This window comes from Tribolium castaneum, chromosome 6 (assembly GCF_031307605.1).
Source record: "Tribolium castaneum strain GA2 chromosome 6, icTriCast1.1, whole genome shotgun sequence".
Lineage (NCBI taxonomy): Eukaryota > Metazoa > Arthropoda > Insecta > Coleoptera > Tenebrionidae > Tribolium > Tribolium castaneum.
Window position 1 is genome coordinate 7,830,453 of NC_087399.1, and position 19,408 is coordinate 7,849,860.

The 19,408-nt window shown below is 33.4% G+C and overlaps 5 protein-coding genes across 7 annotated transcripts; 2 read left to right on the forward strand and 3 right to left on the reverse strand.

Moving 5' to 3' along the window:
* The first annotated feature begins 26 nt into the window (after positions 1-26).
* On the forward strand, positions 27-1,822 carry Tsen2 (tRNA splicing endonuclease subunit 2). Its single transcript, XM_001810012.4, has 3 exons — positions 27-585; positions 639-796; positions 1,643-1,822. Exons 1-3 carry the CDS (start codon positions 27-29, stop codon positions 1,769-1,771), a joined length of 846 nt encoding a protein of 281 aa, XP_001810064.1. The 3' UTR covers positions 1,772-1,822.
* On the reverse strand, positions 1,758-2,387 carry LOC658682 (uncharacterized protein). Its single transcript, XM_008198413.3, has 2 exons — positions 2,253-2,387; positions 1,758-2,116 (listed from the first exon to the last, which is right to left on the reverse strand). Exons 1-2 carry the CDS (start codon positions 2,317-2,319, stop codon positions 1,803-1,805), a joined length of 381 nt encoding a protein of 126 aa, XP_008196635.1. The 5' UTR covers positions 2,320-2,387; the 3' UTR covers positions 1,758-1,802.
* On the reverse strand, positions 2,383-6,859 carry LOC100142574 (female-specific feminizer). Of its 2 annotated transcripts, none has more exons than XM_008198411.3 (5): positions 6,708-6,859; positions 6,447-6,650; positions 5,336-5,531; positions 5,009-5,288; positions 2,383-4,963 (listed from the first exon to the last, which is right to left on the reverse strand). In XM_008198411.3, the coding sequence occupies exons 2-5, from the start codon at positions 6,622-6,624 to the stop codon at positions 4,688-4,690; spliced, it is 930 nt and encodes a 309-aa protein (XP_008196633.1). In that variant the 5' UTR covers positions 6,625-6,650; positions 6,708-6,859; the 3' UTR covers positions 2,383-4,687. The 2 variants fall into 2 exon arrangements, with proteins under 2 accessions (XP_008196633.1, XP_008196632.1); XM_008198410.3 differs by having other exon boundaries at positions 6,447-6,657; positions 6,708-6,852.
* Rpn11 (Regulatory particle non-ATPase 11) lies at positions 2,422-3,490 on the forward strand. Its single transcript, XM_961333.5, has 2 exons — positions 2,422-2,599; positions 2,648-3,490. Exons 1-2 carry the CDS (start codon positions 2,422-2,424, stop codon positions 3,403-3,405), a joined length of 936 nt encoding a protein of 311 aa, XP_966426.1. The 3' UTR covers positions 3,406-3,490.
* Positions 6,860-18,046: 11,187 nt separating the features above from the next.
* Positions 18,047-19,053, reverse strand: LOC658519 (transmembrane protein 203). Of its 2 annotated transcripts, XM_964902.4 has the most exons (3): positions 18,850-19,053; positions 18,639-18,804; positions 18,047-18,585 (listed from the first exon to the last, which is right to left on the reverse strand). In XM_964902.4, the coding sequence occupies exons 1-3, from the start codon at positions 18,979-18,981 to the stop codon at positions 18,488-18,490; spliced, it is 396 nt and encodes a 131-aa protein (XP_969995.1). In that variant the 5' UTR covers positions 18,982-19,053; the 3' UTR covers positions 18,047-18,487. The 2 variants fall into 2 exon arrangements, with proteins under 2 accessions (XP_969995.1, XP_064213724.1); XM_064357654.1 differs by lacking the exon at positions 18,850-19,053 and having other exon boundaries at positions 18,639-18,779.
* Positions 19,054-19,408: the final 355 nt, after the last annotated feature.

A 19,408-nucleotide genomic window follows, 5' to 3' on the forward strand; every position in this document is an offset into this window, starting at 1 on the left:
ACTGTGACCACGCGCCCGGATTTGAAATGAACGCCCCCAGGCCTAAGAAAAACTGCAAACTGCGACCAAGCCCGGCATTGCCGTTGGTCTCGCACCGGATCAGGGGGTTTTTCAACGGCTTTTGCGTCACTCTCGACGATCCCGACGACATGAAAACGGTCATTTCGATGGGTTATTTCGGTAAAGCCAACTTGTCCCGGAACTACCCCCATTTCGGGGTGAAACAACCCGAGATTGTCTTCAAACGGGTGTATGAGAACCGCAAACGACACGCGAACGATAAGCCGCGCAAAATTGTGGTGTTGTCGGACGACTTGGACGATTTGACCAATTTCAGGCCCGAATTTCGCTTGGATTCGTCGGGACTGCGGGAAAGTGTTAATTTGGGGCTTGAAGAGGCGTTTTTTCTCGCCACTGCAATAAACTGTCTCGATGTGTACGACGAAGTGTGTTTAAGTCCCGAACAATTGTGGGAAGTTTTCAAAAAGAGCGACAAATATTTCGCTCAGAACTACATCGCCTATTACTATTTCAGAGCGAAGAATTGGGTCGTGAAACCCGGGATTAAATTTGGGGGCGATTTTCGTAAAAATTCACGTTTGGGTGTTTTAATCGTATTGATTTGTTTCGTTTTCTAGTGTTATACAAACAAGGGCCGCCTTTTTATCATGCGTCTTATGTCGTGATAATTTGTGTCGTTGATGGGGATTTAAAACCGATAAAAAGCCAGAACAGACGTTCCATGAGAAAAACCCACCTGATGGGGTTGAACCGGTTGTGTGAAACGGCCCGGAAAGTGAGTAAAATTCGAATGCGGGTAAAGTGCACAGTTATTGGACAGTTAGCAAAAATCTCAACTAAAAAAATAATTATACCCTTTTCAGAGTAAAGATACAGATAATTTTTATTTATTTATTGCAAAAATTATAGTTATTGGACGCCGGAACTAGTTATTGGACAGGGATCTAATGACCAAAATAGTTATTTGTTGTATAATTTCCAACAAAATTTCAAATCCAATCTAATACTTAATTAATAATTCACGTCACTCATCTCAATCACGATCACTCTAGTCATTTTGTTCTTTAGTTTTTTATTCTTTGTGTTCCGAATCTTTTCTTTTTTTCTTCTTCTTCTTTAGTTTTGTCACTTTCTGCTTCTATTTCTTCCTCACTGGCATATATTAACTTATCCAGCTAATATTCACTGTTGTCATCCTTATAACAGAGACTTTATCTTTATTATTAGCATTTCTCAGCACTTGTACAGAAAAATCGAGAGTACATTGCCAGTAATAGCAGATATTTTGCGATACACTGCTACAACTTCAAACAGATAATTTTTTTGAGTTATTGGATTTAGTGGCAAACTATAACAGTATAGTAAACAAAAAATTGACCGGTGAAGACCAAGTTTTTGCTACATTTGCAATGAAAAAAGTTTTAAATGAAATATTAGTCTCATTGAAAAAATTAAACTCTGAAAGTCACGACCGTTCTGCTGAAGCTGTTTTATATTTCAAAGAAACACAATAGAAGAAATAGTTTGCGCGTTATGTCATAGCAATATGAAATCAAGAGACCTTATTTATCCCTGTCCAATAACTGTGCAGTTGTGCACATCACCCTATTGTTTTTTTAAGGAACTGCTGATTTGCGAGATTGTGTGCCCCGGTGTTTCCCCCGACTCAATCCCCTTCAACGAGATTGGCAAGTTTACGATCAAGGAAACAATAATGAAGCGGTGGACCCCCCAAATGGACCAAAATTAATTTATTACTACTTAGTTACTACAAAAAAAAATTACATGGAAGTTGCCATTCTTTGTTTCTGTTTTTGCGTAACTCCCGTCCTCCTGTATTCACTCCTTTCGTTTAAATACTCCTCCTTGCACCGATTTTTAAAATCTTCATCTTCATACCAACGAGTCAGACATTCTTTCAGTGCTGCGTTCTCTTTACGACACATGAAAGTCATCAAAATGTTGTTATTTTTGCAACATTCGGTGAATTTCTCGACGGCATCGGTGCATTTTTCGTCTCGTGCAATCTCGCGCATTTTTTTCGGGATCATAACGTCGATCTCAACCCTTCGCAGTGTGCGGTCGTTGGGGTCCCCTGAAACCAATTCAAATTAACCGCCTTTTGTTGCGTTTGGTTGCTCGGTCGGTAACTGATACGTCCCGGTCAACAGAGTCAAAGAAGGTGCTTTCGCACTCGAATTTACTCAATTGAACAATAGTGCCGTTCTTACCCAGTCCGTGGGGCCCACTTGCGTACTTCTCGTGCAGGAGATTCTTTTTTTGCGCGTCGTTTGCCATCGCAGAGAGTTACAATACCGGTATGTCAACTGTCGGATGTCATTCAAACGTCATGATTTGCAATTTTTGACAGAATCTTGAATTTGTGTTTAGTTGAGTAAAATGGATCGTTTGCTTCGTTTGGGTGGCGGAATGCCGGGCCTGTCTCAGGCGCCCCCTCCGTCGGACGCCCCCGTGGTGGACACGGCCGAGCAAGTGTACATCTCGTCGTTGGCCCTTTTGAAGATGTTGAAGCATGGCCGGGCTGGGGTCCCCATGGAAGTCATGGGCCTGATGTTGGGTGAGTTCCATCATGACTTTGCACAATCAATTTTACCGAAAACTTCAGGTGAATTCGTTGATGACTACACCGTGAGGGTGATCGACGTGTTCGCGATGCCCCAGACCGGGACTGGGGTCAGTGTGGAGGCCGTGGACCCCGTCTTCCAGGCCAAAATGCTGGACATGTTGCGCCAAACGGGCCGCCCGGAGATGGTCGTCGGGTGGTACCACTCCCATCCCGGGTTCGGGTGCTGGCTGTCGGGGGTGGATATCAACACCCAGCAGTCGTTTGAAGCCCTGAGTGAGCGGGCGGTGGCCGTGGTCGTGGACCCCATCCAGTCAGTCAAGGGCAAAGTCGTCATCGATGCCTTTAGGTTAATCAACCCGAATATGATGGTCCTGGGGCAGGAGCCCCGCCAGACGACGTCCAATTTGGGGCACTTGCAGAAGCCGTCAGTTCAAGCGCTGATTCACGGTTTGAACAGACACTACTACTCTATTAGTATAAACTACCGGAAGAATGAATTAGAGCAAAAGATGTTACTCAATCTGCATAAGAAGTCGTGGATGGATGGCTTAATCCTCGCAGATTATAAAAATAATTGCGGGATTAATGAAAAAACAGTCGCTGATGTTTTAGAATTGGCCAAAAATTATAACAAGGCGCTGGAGGAAGAGGAGAAGATGACGCCGGAGCAGTTGGCGATTAAAAATGTCGGGAAACAGGATCCGAAACGGCATCTTGAGGAGAAAGTTGATTTGTTGATGACTAATAATATTGTACAGTGTTTAGGGGCGATGTTGGACACGGTTGCGTTTAAATGAATTTTTCTCAAACTTGTCATCAATTGAATTGTGTTTTATAACTTATTTTAAATCAGGATTTTTTCTAATTAAACGATTTACAATTCGGTGTTTTTTATTTTTATACGCTACTGTCATTCACCTCCATATAACAAACCAATTCTTATCTAAATAAATCAGTTAAAAAAGTCGGTGAATAAGCTGTTAAATTCTACCAAAACAATGCCTTGTGAAGTCTGTAAGTGAGGATACGGATGTTTTAAAGACTACTTACTTCAGTTTAGAAAAATCAAGAAAAGATGAACGCGAAAACAAAATATTATTTTCTAAAAAAGAATGAATCTAAAAATATTTCAGAGATTTGGACAGCAACATGCACCTCTATATTTCAGATACAAAAAAAATAGTTAAGCAATCTAGCAACAAATCAGTGAATCAGACAAACCACTTTGTTCGCGCCTTTGTAACGATTACTTAATACAGTGTAACCTCCTGAACGGACACCCCTTCACAACGGACATTTTTGTAGGAACGTAACAAAACCTCCCATTAGCGGACACCTCTCCAAACGGACAATTAAAGGTTTTTATTTTAGAGAGTAACAAAAGTTCTAATACGATGTGCTGAAGACTAAATATCATCTAAATACAAAGTTTTAATTGACAAGTCAGAGCTATGTTTAATTTGAAAAATCACAACAACCCAGATTTTTGTGAGTCGAATAGAATCGAGCAAACACAAGCTATTAATTCATTTTTTTAAGTTGTATATGCGTTACTTATACTATTTTAAAAAAGGAAGAAAACGGTAGAAAAAAAATGATTTGGTTTCGTTTCTTATCAGCTTTAAAGCTATGATGTTAGGTATTTATTTTTTGGTGGGCGATGTAATTTGGAATATCCTGTTTTTGGTATTTTGTTATATGACTTCGGAATTGTTTTTTTTTTTTAAACAAACCAAGATATGTTCGAAGATCATGTAATTCTTGTTTTTTTTTTCAAGTGTTTGAGCATGTTTTGAGTAAAAAACTCGAAATATTGCTAATCCGTAACAAAAAAATACCAAATTGTTATAATAACAAGATAGCCGTGGTGCCAATAATCAGACTTTTTTGCCTCTGACTTTAAAAGACACCCGGTATTTTTATTCACCTGTTTAAAAAATCTAGCAATCTGGGAAATTGACAGCTTAAATGTGGTGAATTTCAACACATTCCCTTAACGTGGCGCCCTCTATTATTTTTCAAAACCCGCCGCAAAATTAGCTATCCATCAAGTAGGTCGTGCGTTTTGTAATACATAAACTATTTATTTTCATCAGTCGTTTCTTCAGTTACATTATTATCGTTCTGTCCTTCACTCTCACACTCCGTAACTTCAGGCGTTGCCGTTGTCGTGGTTGTTGTAACAGTCGCACTTGCAATGGCTTGCGTCACTCTAGGTCTGGGATTATTATAAATAATCCTAGGCCTGAAAGGGGGCCCCCGATACATCATCGGATGCCTCAAAGGGGGGTACGGAAAAGCCATCGGCGGTATCATCGGTGGAATCCTCGGAGCAGGTATCCACATTTCAGGCCCCTGTAAAACCATTACCACCAACCCAACAAACCTAAAACCACTCACTTGTAAATAGGGGGGAATCCCCGCCGGTTGGTACGCGATTTCATGTCTATCTCTCTCGGGAGTGTATCTGTGCCTTTTGGGGGAACGACTCCGCCGGTCATACCGTCGGTAATCAGGCGATCTACTATACCGGGACCGGCGATAGGGGGAGGGGCTCCGAGTACGCCTCCGGTACCTGTCTCTGGGGGACCTGTCGCGGCTTCGCCTCGGCGATCTGCTACGTCTGTAACGAGGGGGCGAAGTCTTGTAAACCACTTTTTTCGACCGTGAACTACTACGTCTGAAATTACGTTATTGGAATTTTTGTGGTTTGTTTGGGGGAAGTACCGATGTCTCGGTGAGTGGTAATCACGACGTCTGGGGTAATCCCGGGAGGTGTGGGGCTGGGGACTGCGATGTCTCGCCGGACTTCGACTCCTGGCTTTGTCGTTTCCGGGTTTTGGGGGATTTACAGGGGGGCTATCACTAAATCTGAGATTTACACGGACGTCTTCGCGGTCAAAAATGGGGCGGACGCCTTCATCTGAAATCAAGCGGTTCTCTCATTTGATGAAATGACTTTTTCGAACGAATTAAATTAACAATTATTGACATAAATAAAATTCTTCAGGTTCGGCTCCGTGTCTTCATTCTTCGTTCATCTTCCCCCAGTTTAAAGAAATTTAAATTTACGAAAAAAATTAATAGGAATAATCAGTGAAATTATTAAAAAACTTGAAGCGACTTTTTAGAATAATTTAAATGAACAAAAAATTATTATTAATGTTACGATTCTTCGTAATAATTTAAATTGATTAAAAAATTTTACTGCTACAAAAACAATTGGACAAATAACAAGTCTTCCAAACAATGGCTTCTTGGGTCTTCTGCTCTTCTTTCTTCTCCATTTTCTTCCAATTTAAAGAAATTTACAAAATAATAAAAATTACTCAAAATAATGGCATGCAACTTAAGTTAATTTTAATGAATGACTTTTACTCAAAACAAATAAAATTTTACGTACATGCAATGTAAAGTTATTTGATTATAATGTCAAACTAAATTGATAATTTTTTTTATAACAATTCTTCTTCAATTCCTCCGTCTTCTTGCTTGATCCTTGCAACATGCACTATTGAAAAACATGAAAACTTCAGCATCAAATAAGCATTTATGGACGTGACGTTAGAAAATTAAATTAAATTAATCAGGAAAAAACTAATTATAGATAATTTATTAATCTAGAAAGAACTTACATTTTTGTATGAAATTTTCTGACTGTTTTTATGCAAATTGTTACGTCGTAGCGCTGGCCTTTGTCGTAGTCAAGTGTCTTCAAAATTTGTGTTCTTCTTTATTATCCTAAATAAAAATAATTACAAAAACCTGTAATAATTATTGCAATCGGAGAAACTACAGAAGTAGAGCAAACTTCGTCAAGACTATGAAAACCAATTACCAGGTCTTAAATGAACTTTAAGGTCAGCGGGGTCCTCCAAACCCCGCTGAAGAAGGGCCGTATTATACGGCTTGTTAACATTTCTTCTAGTAATCTTCACTTTGATGCTTTGCAGCTCATTTTTGTCCAACTGCATTAGAACTTCGGGTGTTCCTTGGCTCTTTGAACCCGACATCATGAAAACAATCAAAAAGTTTACATAACCTAAAAACTGTTTATGGAAATTTCGTAAAGAGACGGTTTCTAAACACGAATTAATACCGTTTTTCACGGAAACACGAGAAATTGACTGAAAAGGCACAAATTAACGTTAGAAAACATTGGGAAGAGAAAAAAGCCAAAACACTAACACCGGTTGTGCCGCCATGGTAGTTTTTAAAAATGTCAGATGTCGGTGAAAACATACAGCACCAGAAATGGTGCTGGCACCATGAAGATTACAGTCGACCAGACAATTTTTGCACACATGGAGCTATATAGCACCATTCACGTTTTTACAGCCTAGTTCACAACAGGAAAATTATCACAATAATCGTAAATCATTATAAAAACATCAATAAGCTGTTACGCTGACTTGCATATGACATTTGTAGAACATCTCCTGACCATTCTAATGTGTTTCTATTACAAATTACAACTTACTGCATTTAATTTCTGCATTTTTTATTCTCATATTCAAGCAATGCAAACTGATTTTTTTTAGTTATTACAGGAAAGGAGGAAAATAGTAAAAATAATAATTAAGAATTTTGCAAAATGCTTTTATAGAAAAGTTGTTGTACTTTTTGTTTTATTACGTGGTAAACCTAACTCACATTAAGGCGTCTTTTATAAACAATTAAACACCCTTTTTCATGAAAATGTTTGACACGAGACGTTCATTTTAGCCTTGTATGCATTTCAATAAATCACACTGAAGTTTATGTCGATGACTCAAGGTAGATTTATTTGCCCTTAAACATATTCAATAATAATTAATAACGCTCTAAAAGAGCAGAAACGGACACAAAATTTGTAAAAGTAAAAATTTTGACGTTTCCAGATGATAACATAACCCTACTTTTAAAACGGAATTTTCAGGAGACTTAAAATTAACACAATTTGTGGCGATACCACTAATTTTCGCACCAAACTTTTACATCACCGGCTCGTTTCCACAAAGGAAAGGAGGAAAATAGTGAAAATAATAAATAAGAATTTTGCAAAATGCTTTTATAGAAAAGTTGTTGTGCTTTATGTTTTATTACGTGGTAAACTCAACACACGTAAACACGCCTTTTATAAACAATTAAACACCCTTTTTCATTGAAATGTTTGACACGAGAAGTACATTTTTGCCCTATATACATTTTAATAAAACTTACTAAAGTTTATGTCGTTGACTCAAAGGTAGATTTATCGGCCCATAATATATTCAATAATAATTAATAACGCTCTAAAAGAGCAGAAACGGACACACAATCTATAAACGTGAAAGATTTGACATTTACAAATGATAACATAACCTTACTTATAAAACCGAATTTTCTAAAGACAAAACTAATACAATTTATTGCAAGGCGCACTAATTTTCGCAACAAAATTTCACATTGCCAGTTTCTGTTTAAATAAAAACATGCATTTTTATTTTTCCATCATAACTGCAAAAATTTTATTAATTTCAGATGTTTATAGACAAATACGTTTGTCATAATTAATTTTTCTATATCAATACTGTTCTATTTTGAATAATTCTCTGCGTGAATGTTTAAATTTGACGGAATGTGCCAGTGAATATTTCTGGTGATGAACTGTTTTAGACTCGTGTGACGTCACATCCATGACGCGTACCGAGGTTAGGTGTGCGTCGCAGTAGGCGAGAGCGCCGCAGTCGACAGCGAGCAGTGGCACGGGTCAGATCGGGAGCGCGAGGCGAGGCGAGGCGAGGCGGTTTATTTAAATTATTGTGCCGTTTCGTTTAATTTATTCAGTTTGTTACTTGCCGCTGTCGCGAACGGACGTGTGCTCAAGCAAATCTAAATTTTTCGGTTTAAATTTTAAATTCGGTGATCGCGGTTAGTGTTTGTGTGTGTTAGTGCCAATGGAATGGTCTTTAAGGAGGAAACAATCCGGATTAAAGGGTAAGTTTGCGGTTAATTTATTTTCATTGTCTTGCTACAAACGGTAGCAGACGTGCGTTTTAATTTTTTAAATGCGGTGTTGAAAAGTCATAGTTTGAGTGACTACATTTTAAATACAGTAACTATAAATAAAATAAAACACTCAAACAATTTATTGCCACGTACTGATTTTGTCTTTAATTTCAATCGAAGAAAGTGGCTTGCTCTAAATTTAATGCAAATAAAGCTTTTTTTTTGGTTTCATTTTTATTATAAATTTTTTTTATGCTACAAACGGTAGCCAACGTGGAAGCGATACACAGGTACGTCCATTTTATTTTTGTGTCGTATTTTTTTTATTTCACAAATCAATAATTCCTTAAAATTTAATTGCAATTATAATGTTGTGTACACCGGCTCTAAATACGGTGTTGAAAAGTCATAGTTTGAGTGACTCATTTTTAATTCAGTAACTAAAAATTAAATCAAACACTCAAATAATTTATTGCCACGTATTAATTTTGTCTTTAATTTCAATCGATGAAAGTGACTTGCTCAAAATTTAATGCAAATAAAGCTTTTTTTTTGGTTTCATTTTTATTATAAATTTTTTTTATGCTACAAACGGTAGCCAACGTGGAAGCGATACACAGGTACGTCCATTTTATTTTTGTGTCGTATTTTTTTTATTTCACAAACCAATAATTTTTTAAAATTTAATTGCAATTATAATGTTGTGTACACCGGCTCTAAGCACGGTGTTGAAAAGTCATAGTTTGAGTGACACATTTTAAATTCAGTAACTATAAATAAAATAAAACACTCAAACAATTTATTGCCACGTACTGATTTTGTCTTTAATTTCAATTGATGAAAGTGGCTTGCTCAAAATTTAATGCAAATAAAGCTTTTTTTTTTGGTTTCATTTTTATTATATTTTTTTTAATGCTACAAACGGTAGCCAACGTGGAAGCGATACGCAGGTACGTCCATTTTATTTTTGTGTCGTATTTATTTATTTCACAAACCAATAATTCCTTAAAATTTAATTGCAATCATAATGTTGTGTACACCGGCTCCAAATGCGGTGTTGAAAAGTTATAGTTTGAGTGACTCATTTTAAATACAGTAACTATAAATAAAACAAAACACTCAACTCAAAATTTAATGCAAATAAAGCTTTTTTTTTTGGTTTAATTTTTATTATATTTTTTTATGCTACAAACGGTAGCCAACGTGGAAGCGATACGCAGGTACGTCCATTTTATTTTTGTGTCGTATTTATTTATTTCATAAACCAATAATTCCTTAAAATTTAATTGCAATCATAATGTTGTGTACACCGGCTCTAAATGCGGTCTTGAAAAGTTATAGTTTGAGTGACTCATTTTAAATACAGTAACTATAAATAAAACAAAACACTCAACTCAAAATTTAATGCAAATAAAGCTTTTTTTTTTTGGTTTAATTTTTATTATATTTTTTTTAATGCTACAAACGGTAGCCAACGTGGAAGCGATACGCAGGTACGTCCATTTTATTTTTGTGTCGTATTTATTTATTTCATAAACCAATAATTCCTTAAAATTTAATTGCAATCATAATGTTGTGTACACCGGCCCTAAATGCGGTCTTGAAAAGTTATAGTTTGAGTGACTCATTTTAAATACAGTAACTATAAATAAAACAAAACACTCAACTCAAAATTTAATGCAAATAAAGCTTTTTTTTTTGGTTTAATTTTTATTATATTTTTTTATGCTACAAACGGTAGCCAACGTGGAAGCGATACGCAGGTACGTCCATTTTATTTTTGTGTCGTATTTATTTATTTCATAAACCAATAATTCCTTAAAATTTAATTGCAATCATAATGTTGTGTACACCGGCCCTAAATGCGGTGTTGAAAAGTTATAGTTTGAGTGACTCATTTTAAATACAGTAACTATAAATAAAACAAAACACTCAACTCAAAATTTAATGCAAATAAAGCTTTTTTTTTTTTGGTTTAATTTTTATTATAATTTTTTATGCTACAAACGGTAGCCAACGTGGAAGCGATACGCAGGTACGTCCATTTTATTTTTGTGTCGTATTTATTTATTTCATAAACCAATAATTCCTTAAAATTTAATTGCAATCATAATGTTGTGTACACCGGCCCTAAATGCGGTGTTGAAAAGTTATAGTTTGAGTGACTCATTTTAAATACAGTAACTATAAATAAAACAAAACACTCAACTCAAAATTTAATGCAAATAAAGCTTTTTTTTTTTTGGTTTAATTTTTATTATAATTTTTTATGCTACAAACGGTAGCCAACGTGGAAGCGATACGCAGGTACGTCCATTTTATTTTTGTGTCGTATTTATTTATTTCATAAACCAATAATTCCTTAAAATTTAATTGCAATCATAATGTTGTGTACACCGGCCCTAAATGCGGTGTTGAAAAGTTATAGTTTGAGTGACTCATTTTAAATACAGTAACTATAAATAAAACAAAACACTCAACTCAAAATTTAATGCAAATAAAGCTTTTTTTTTGGTTTAATTTTTATTATATTTTTTTATGCTACAAACGGTAGCCAACGTGGAAGCGATACGCAGGTACGTCCATTTTATTTTTGTGTCGTATTTATTTATTTCATAAACCAATAATTCCTTAAAATTTAATTGCAATCATAATGTTGTGTACACCGGCCCTAAATGCGGTGTTGAAAAGTTATAGTTTGAGTGACTCATTTTAAATACAGTAACTATAAATAAAACAAAACACTCAACTCAAAATTTAATGCAAATAAAGCTTTTTTTTTTTGGTTTAATTTTTATTATAATTTTTTATGCTACAAACGGTAGCCAACGTGGAAGCGATACGCAGGTACGTCCATTTTATTTTTGTGTCGTATTTATTTATTTCATAAACCAATAATTCCTTAAAATTTAATTGCAATCATAATGTTGTGTACACCGGCCCTAAATGCGGTGTTGAAAAGTTATAGTTTGAGTGACTCATTTTAAATACAGTAACTATAAATAAAACAAAACACTCAACTCAAAATTTAATGCAAATAAAGCTTTTTTTTTGGTTTAATTTTTATTATATTTTTTTATGCTACAAACGGTAGCCAACGTGGAAGCGATACGCAGGTACGTCCATTTTATTTTTGTGTCGTATTTATTTATTTCATAAACCAATAATTCCTTAAAATTTAATTGCAATCATAATGTTGTGTACACCGGCCCTAAATGCGGTGTTGAAAAGTTATAGTTTGAGTGACTCATTTTAAATACAGTAACTATAAATAAAACAAAACACTCAACTCAAAATTTAATGCAAATAAAGCTTTTTTTTTTTTGGTTTAATTTTTATTATAATTTTTTATGCTACAAACGGTAGCCAACGTGGAAGCGATACGCAGGTACGTCCATTTTATTTTTGTGTCGTATTTATTTATTTCATAAACCAATAATTCCTTAAAATTTAATTGCAATCATAATGTTGTGTACACCGGCCCTAAATGCGGTGTTGAAAAGTTATAGTTTGAGTGACTCATTTTAAATACAGTAACTATAAATAAAACAAAACACTCAACTCAAAATTTAATGCAAATAAAGCTTTTTTTTTTTTGGTTTAATTTTTATTATAATTTTTTATGCTACAAACGGTAGCCAACGTGGAAGCGATACGCAGGTACGTCCATTTTATTTTTGTGTCGTATTTATTTATTTCATAAACCAATAATTCCTTAAAATTTAATTGCAATCATAATGTTGTGTACACCGGCCCTAAATGCGGTGTTGAAAAGTTATAGTTTGAGTGACTCATTTTAAATACAGTAACTATAAATAAAACAAAACACTCAACTCAAAATTTAATGCAAATAAAGCTTTTTTTTTGGTTTAATTTTTATTATATTTTTTTATGCTACAAACGGTAGCCAACGTGGAAGCGATACGCAGGTACGTCCATTTTATTTTTGTGTCGTATTTATTTATTTCATAAACCAATAATTCCTTAAAATTTAATTGCAATCATAATGTTGTGTACACCGGCCCTAAATGCGGTGTTGAAAAGTTATAGTTTGAGTGACTCATTTTAAATACAGTAACTATAAATAAAACAAAACACTCAACTCAAAATTTAATGCAAATAAAGCTTTTTTTTTGGTTTAATTTTTATTATATTTTTTTATGCTACAAACGGTAGCCAACGTGGAAGCGATACGCAGGTACGTCCATTTTATTTTTGTGTCGTATTTATTTATTTCATAAACCAATAATTCCTTAAAATTTAATTGCAATCATAATGTTGTGTACACCGGCCCTAAATGCGGTGTTGAAAAGTTATAGTTTGAGTGACTCATTTTAAATACAGTAACTATAAATAAAACAAAACACTCAACTCAAAATTTAATGCAAATAAAGCTTTTTTTTTGATTTAATTTTTATTATATTTTTTTATGCTACAAACGGTAGCCAACGTGGAAGCGATACGCAGGTACGTCCATTTTATTTTTGTGTCGTATTTATTTATTTCATAAACCAATAATTCCTTAAAATTTAATTGCAATCATAATGTTGTGTACACCGGCCCTAAATGCGGTGTTGAAAAGTTATAGTTTGAGTGACTCATTTTAAATACAGTAACTATAAATAAAACAAAACACTCAACTCAAAATTTAATGCAAATAAAGCTTTTTTTTTTTTGGTTTAATTTTTATTATAATTTTTTATGCTACAAACGGTAGCCAACGTGGAAGCGATACGCAGGTACGTCCATTTTATTTTTGTGTCGTATTTATTTATTTCATAAACCAATAATTCCTTAAAATTTAATTGCAATCATAATGTTGTGTACACCGGCCCTAAATGCGGTGTTGAAAAGTTATAGTTTGAGTGACTCATTTTAAATACAGTAACTATAAATAAAACAAAACACTCAACTCAAAATTTAATGCAAATAAAGCTTTTTTTTTGATTTAATTTTTATTATATTTTTTTATGCTACAAACGGTAGCCAACGTGGAAGCGATACGCAGGTACGTCCATTTTATTTTTGTGTCGTATTTATTTATTTCATAAACCAATAATTCCTTAAAATTTAATTGCAATCATAATGTTGTGTACACCGGCCCTAAATGCGGTGTTGAAAAGTTATAGTTTGAGTGACTCATTTTAAATACAGTAACTATAAATAAAACAAAACACTCAACTCAAAATTTAATGCAAATAAAGCTTTTTTTTTGATTTAATTTTTATTATATTTTTTTATGCTACAAACGGTAGCCAACGTGGAAGCGATACGCAGGTACGTCCATTTTATTTTTGTGTCGTATTTATTTATTTCATAAACCAATAATTCCTTAAAATTTAATTGCAATCATAATGTTGTGTACACCGGCCCTAAATGCGGTGTTGAAAAGTTATAGTTTGAGTGACTCATTTTAAATACAGTAACTATAAATAAAACAAAACACTCAACTCAAAATTTAATGCAAATAAAGCTTTTTTTTTGATTTAATTTTTATTATATTTTTTTATGCTACAAACGGTAGCCAACGTGGAAGCGATACGCAGGTACGTCCATTTTATTTTTGTGTCGTATTTATTTATTTCATAAACCAATAATTCCTTAAAATTTAATTGCAATCATAATGTTGTGTACACCGGCCCTAAATGCGGTGTTGAAAAGTTATAGTTTGAGTGACTCATTTTAAATACAGTAACTATAAATAAAACAAAACACTCAACTCAAAATTTAATGCAAATAAAGCTTTTTTTTTGATTTAATTTTTATTATATTTTTTTATGCTACAAACGGTAGCCAACGTGGAAGCGATACGCAGGTACGTCCATTTTATTTTTGTGTCGTATTTATTTATTTCATAAACCAATAATTCCTTAAAATTTAATTGCAATCATAATGTTGTGTACACCGGCCCTAAATGCGGTGTTGAAAAGTTATAGTTTGAGTGACTCATTTTAAATACAGTAACTATAAATAAAACAAAACACTCAACTCAAAATTTAATGCAAATAAAGCTTTTTTTTTGGTTTAATTTTTATTATATTTTTTTATGCTACAAACGGTAGCCAACGTGGAAGCGATACGCAGGTACGTCCATTTTATTTTTGTGTCGTATTTATTTATTTCATAAACCAATAATTCCTTAAAATTTAATTGCAATCATAATGTTGTGTACACCGGCCCTAAATGCGGTGTTGAAAAGTTATAGTTTGAGTGACTCATTTTAAATACAGTAACTATAAATAAAACAAAACACTCAACTCAAAATTTAATGCAAATAAAGCTTTTTTTTTTTTGGTTTAATTTTTATTATAATTTTTTATGCTACAAACGGTAGCCAACGTGGAAGCGATACGCAGGTACGTCCATTTTATTTTTGTGTCGTATTTATTTATTTCATAAACCAATAATTCCTTAAAATTTAATTGCAATCATAATGTTGTGTACACCGGCCCTAAATGCGGTGTTGAAAAGTTATAGTTTGAGTGACTCATTTTAAATACAGTAACTATAAATAAAACAAAACACTCAACTCAAAATTTAATGCAAATAAAGCTTTTTTTTTTTTGGTTTAATTTTTATTATAATTTTTTATGCTACAAACGGTAGCCAACGTGGAAGCGATACGCAGGTACGTCCATTTTATTTTTGTGTCGTATTTATTTATTTCATAAACCAATAATTCCTTAAAATTTAATTGCAATCATAATGTTGTGTACACCGGCCCTAAATGCGGTGTTGAAAAGTTATAGTTTGAGTGACTCATTTTAAATACAGTAACTATAAATAAAACAAAACACTCAACTCAAAATTTAATGCAAATAAAGCTTTTTTTTTGGTTTAATTTTTATTATATTTTTTTATGCTACAAACGGTAGCCAACGTGGAAGCGATACGCAGGTACGTCCATTTTATTTTTGTGTCGTATTTATTTATTTCATAAACCAATAATTCCTTAAAATTTAATTGCAATCATAATGTTGTGTACACCGGCCCTAAATGCGGTGTTGAAAAGTTATAGTTTGAGTGACTCATTTTAAATACAGTAACTATAAATAAAACAAAACACTCAACTCAAAATTTAATGCAAATAAAGCTTTTTTTTTGGTTTAATTTTTATTATATTTTTTTATGCTACAAACGGTAGCCAACGTGGAAGCGATACGCAGGTACGTCCATTTTATTTTTGTGTCGTATTTATTTATTTCATAAACCAATAATTCCTTAAAATTTAATTGCAATCATAATGTTGTGTACACCGGCCCTAAATGCGGTGTTGAAAAGTTATAGTTTGAGTGACTCATTTTAAATACAGTAACTATAAATAAAACAAAACACTCAACTCAAAATTTAATGCAAATAAAGCTTTTTTTTTGATTTAATTTTTATTATATTTTTTTATGCTACAAACGGTAGCCAACGTGGAAGCGATACGCAGGTACGTCCATTTTATTTTTGTGTCGTATTTATTTATTTCATAAACCAATAATTCCTTAAAATTTAATTGCAATCATAATGTTGTGTACACCGGCCCTAAATGCGGTGTTGAAAAGTTATAGTTTGAGTGACTCATTTTAAATACAGTAACTATAAATAAAACAAAACACTCAACTCAAAATTTAATGCAAATAAAGCTTTTTTTTTGATTTAATTTTTATTATATTTTTTTATGCTACAAACGGTAGCCAACGTGGAAGCGATACGCAGGTACGTCCATTTTATTTTTGTGTCGTATTTATTTATTTCATAAACCAATAATTCCTTAAAATTTAATTGCAATCATAATGTTGTGTACACCGGCCCTAAATGCGGTGTTGAAAAGTTATAGTTTGAGTGACTCATTTTAAATACAGTAACTATAAATAAAACAAAACACTCAACTCAAAATTTAATGCAAATAAAGCTTTTTTTTTGATTTAATTTTTATTATATTTTTTTATGCTACAAACGGTAGCCAACGTGGAAGCGATACGCAGGTACGTCCATTTTATTTTTGTGTCGTATTTATTTATTTCATAAACCAATAATTCCTTAAAATTTAATTGCAATCATAATGTTGTGTACACCGGCCCTAAATGCGGTGTTGAAAAGTTATAGTTTGAGTGACTCATTTTAAATACAGTAACTATAAATAAAACAAAACACTCAACTCAAAATTTAATGCAAATAAAGCTTTTTTTTTGATTTAATTTTTATTATATTTTTTTATGCTACAAACGGTAGCCAACGTGGAAGCGATACGCAGGTACGTCCATTTTATTTTTGTGTCGTATTTATTTATTTCATAAACCAATAATTCCTTAAAATTTAATTGCAATCATAATGTTGTGTACACCGGCCCTAAATGCGGTGTTGAAAAGTTATAGTTTGAGTGACTCATTTTAAATACAGTAACTATAAATAAAACAAAACACTCAACTCAAAATTTAATGCAAATAAAGCTTTTTTTTTTTGGTTTAATTTTTATTATAATTTTTTATGCTACAAACGGTAGCCAACGTGGAAGCGATACGCAGGTACGTCCATTTTATTTTTGTGTCGTATTTATTTATTTCATAAACCAATAATTCCTTAAAATTTAATTGCAATCATAATGTTGTGTACACCGACTCTATATTTAATGCAAATAAAGTTATTTATTGGTGTTGTTTTTAATTTTTTTAATGCCACAAACGGTAGCCAACGCAGAAGCTATATGAAGGTAGGTGCATTTATTTACAGAGGTGTTGAAATCAATAATTTGAGTACCATATAGTGAAACGTATTGTGTATTCTTTATTTTGTACAATATTGCTAAAAGTCGCTTACTGTAACTTCCATGTAAATAAAGATTTTTTATTGGTGTTGTTTTTAATTTATTTTTATTGTTTTGCTACAAACAGTAGCCAACGCAGAAGCTATACGAAGGTAGATGAATTTTATTTTTGTGTTGTATTTTTTTTATTTCACAAACCAATTATTCCTTCATTTCCCTTCATTTTCTAATAATCACTGTTTACCTCATCCTTATTTCCTTTTTTCCTGGCAAGAATGCTCTAAACCTCCACGTGGTTCTTGCTGGACAAATTAGTTATTAATTTGACGAATTAGAGCAATCCTTAAATACGAATTTCTTAACGCAGTTTGCAAAATCGAAAAATTAAAAAAAAAAAAAAATTCGTTAAGGTCCCAAGGAGTGTTTGTTCGAACATGATTTTTGTACAGTCGAACGCCCTATCGGAGAGTTTAATCTCCTGCAAAAATAAAGAAAACTGCAGGATATAAAGGGGGTGAAAAAAAATCAGTTTGCATTACTTGAGTATGAGAATAAAAAATTCAGAAATTAAATGCAGTTAGGTTTTAATTTGTAATAGAAAGACATTAGAATAGTCAGGAGATGTTCTACAAATGTGATATGCAAGTCAGCGTAACAGCTTATTGATGTTTTTATAATGATTGAAAAAAATTGGGACAATAGAAATAAAAAAGTGATAAAAATAAATAACTTTATTTGTTCTTAACTTTGTTGGCACGCCCGTACCGCAATTAATTGTAGAAGAATATAAAGCGGAGCGAAAACTTCGGAATAATCAAGACTTATCTGCCCTAACAATTTTTTACACAACAAAAACTTAAACAAGAAAGTCATTAATAGAAAAGTGCCTGACCAACTCACACGCAATAGTGACGTTCTGAGAGTCATTTCTGATAACATTCTTATAAAAATGATTACGCAAAAGTATGTGTTGAGTGCGTCACCGGCAAACAACGGCAGAAAAATCATCCACCAGTTATTACTATAAATATCGACATTTGGATCATATTTCACGGCTAAAATTATCGTAAAAATTAAAAACGAGATCAAGTTGATCCAAATCTCGAAAACTGTAAGTCCCAACCAACGCACTATTTCCGCCAAAGTGAAAAACATTTTCACAGCAAATCTGGCTTGGAAACTTTGATTTTTAACGCTGAGTTAAACCTGCGCTGGATGGCGTAATCAGCATCGTCAGTGGCCGGCTCTAAATCATCTAAAATAATTAAAAAATTGGTCAGGTATTCCCCCAGTTAAATAATGTCCAACCGATTAATTCCGTTGTGAAAGTATTAGTGTGTATCTGAAACCCTACATTCTCCTCACACACTTTCAAAGCCAACAAGGTGCCCCTCTGTATGGCAGCCCCCAGGCAATAAATCGTAATTTCCTTCTCCCCCTCACTGATTAGTTTGGAACAACGGTCAAGAAGTGCCTGAAATATAACACAAAGTTATGAAATTTCACAAAATTGGGGTACCTTGACTGGAGTCTTTGTATTGACGTAAATTACGGTCTTTCCAAATTGAGGCTTCTGCGACTGTCTTTTGCGCAAAATGTGATCGGAGTGGGGCTTCGGTTTACGCGGTGGGGCACCTGAGGGTCCTTCCATCACATTTTAAACAAACGCAAAACTAACCTCAAAGGCGTTTAGTTTTTTTAGCGGTACCAACTATCGTACCAACCCATGGTAACTCTCTGAGAAGAGGGGGAACCGCCATATTGGTTCGTCATCAAGTGTTTTGACATCGTATTTTTAACATTTCTATGAGAAAATATACATTGTAAAGCAGTGTTGATGACTTTTATGAAGATTTCAAATGATTTAAAAACAAGAACGACAAAAAGAAAAAGTGAAAAGAACTTTAACAATGTTTGAAAATTGGCGAAAAAACTGGAAAATTGCAACTCAAGTTTACAGTACTTTTTTTCAAGAATATATTTTTTATTTATGCAAAATTTTAAATGCATCATGATACTTAAAAGTATTTTGACCAGAAATCCGTCTGTGTGATTTCTCGTGTGGAGGCTGATGAGAA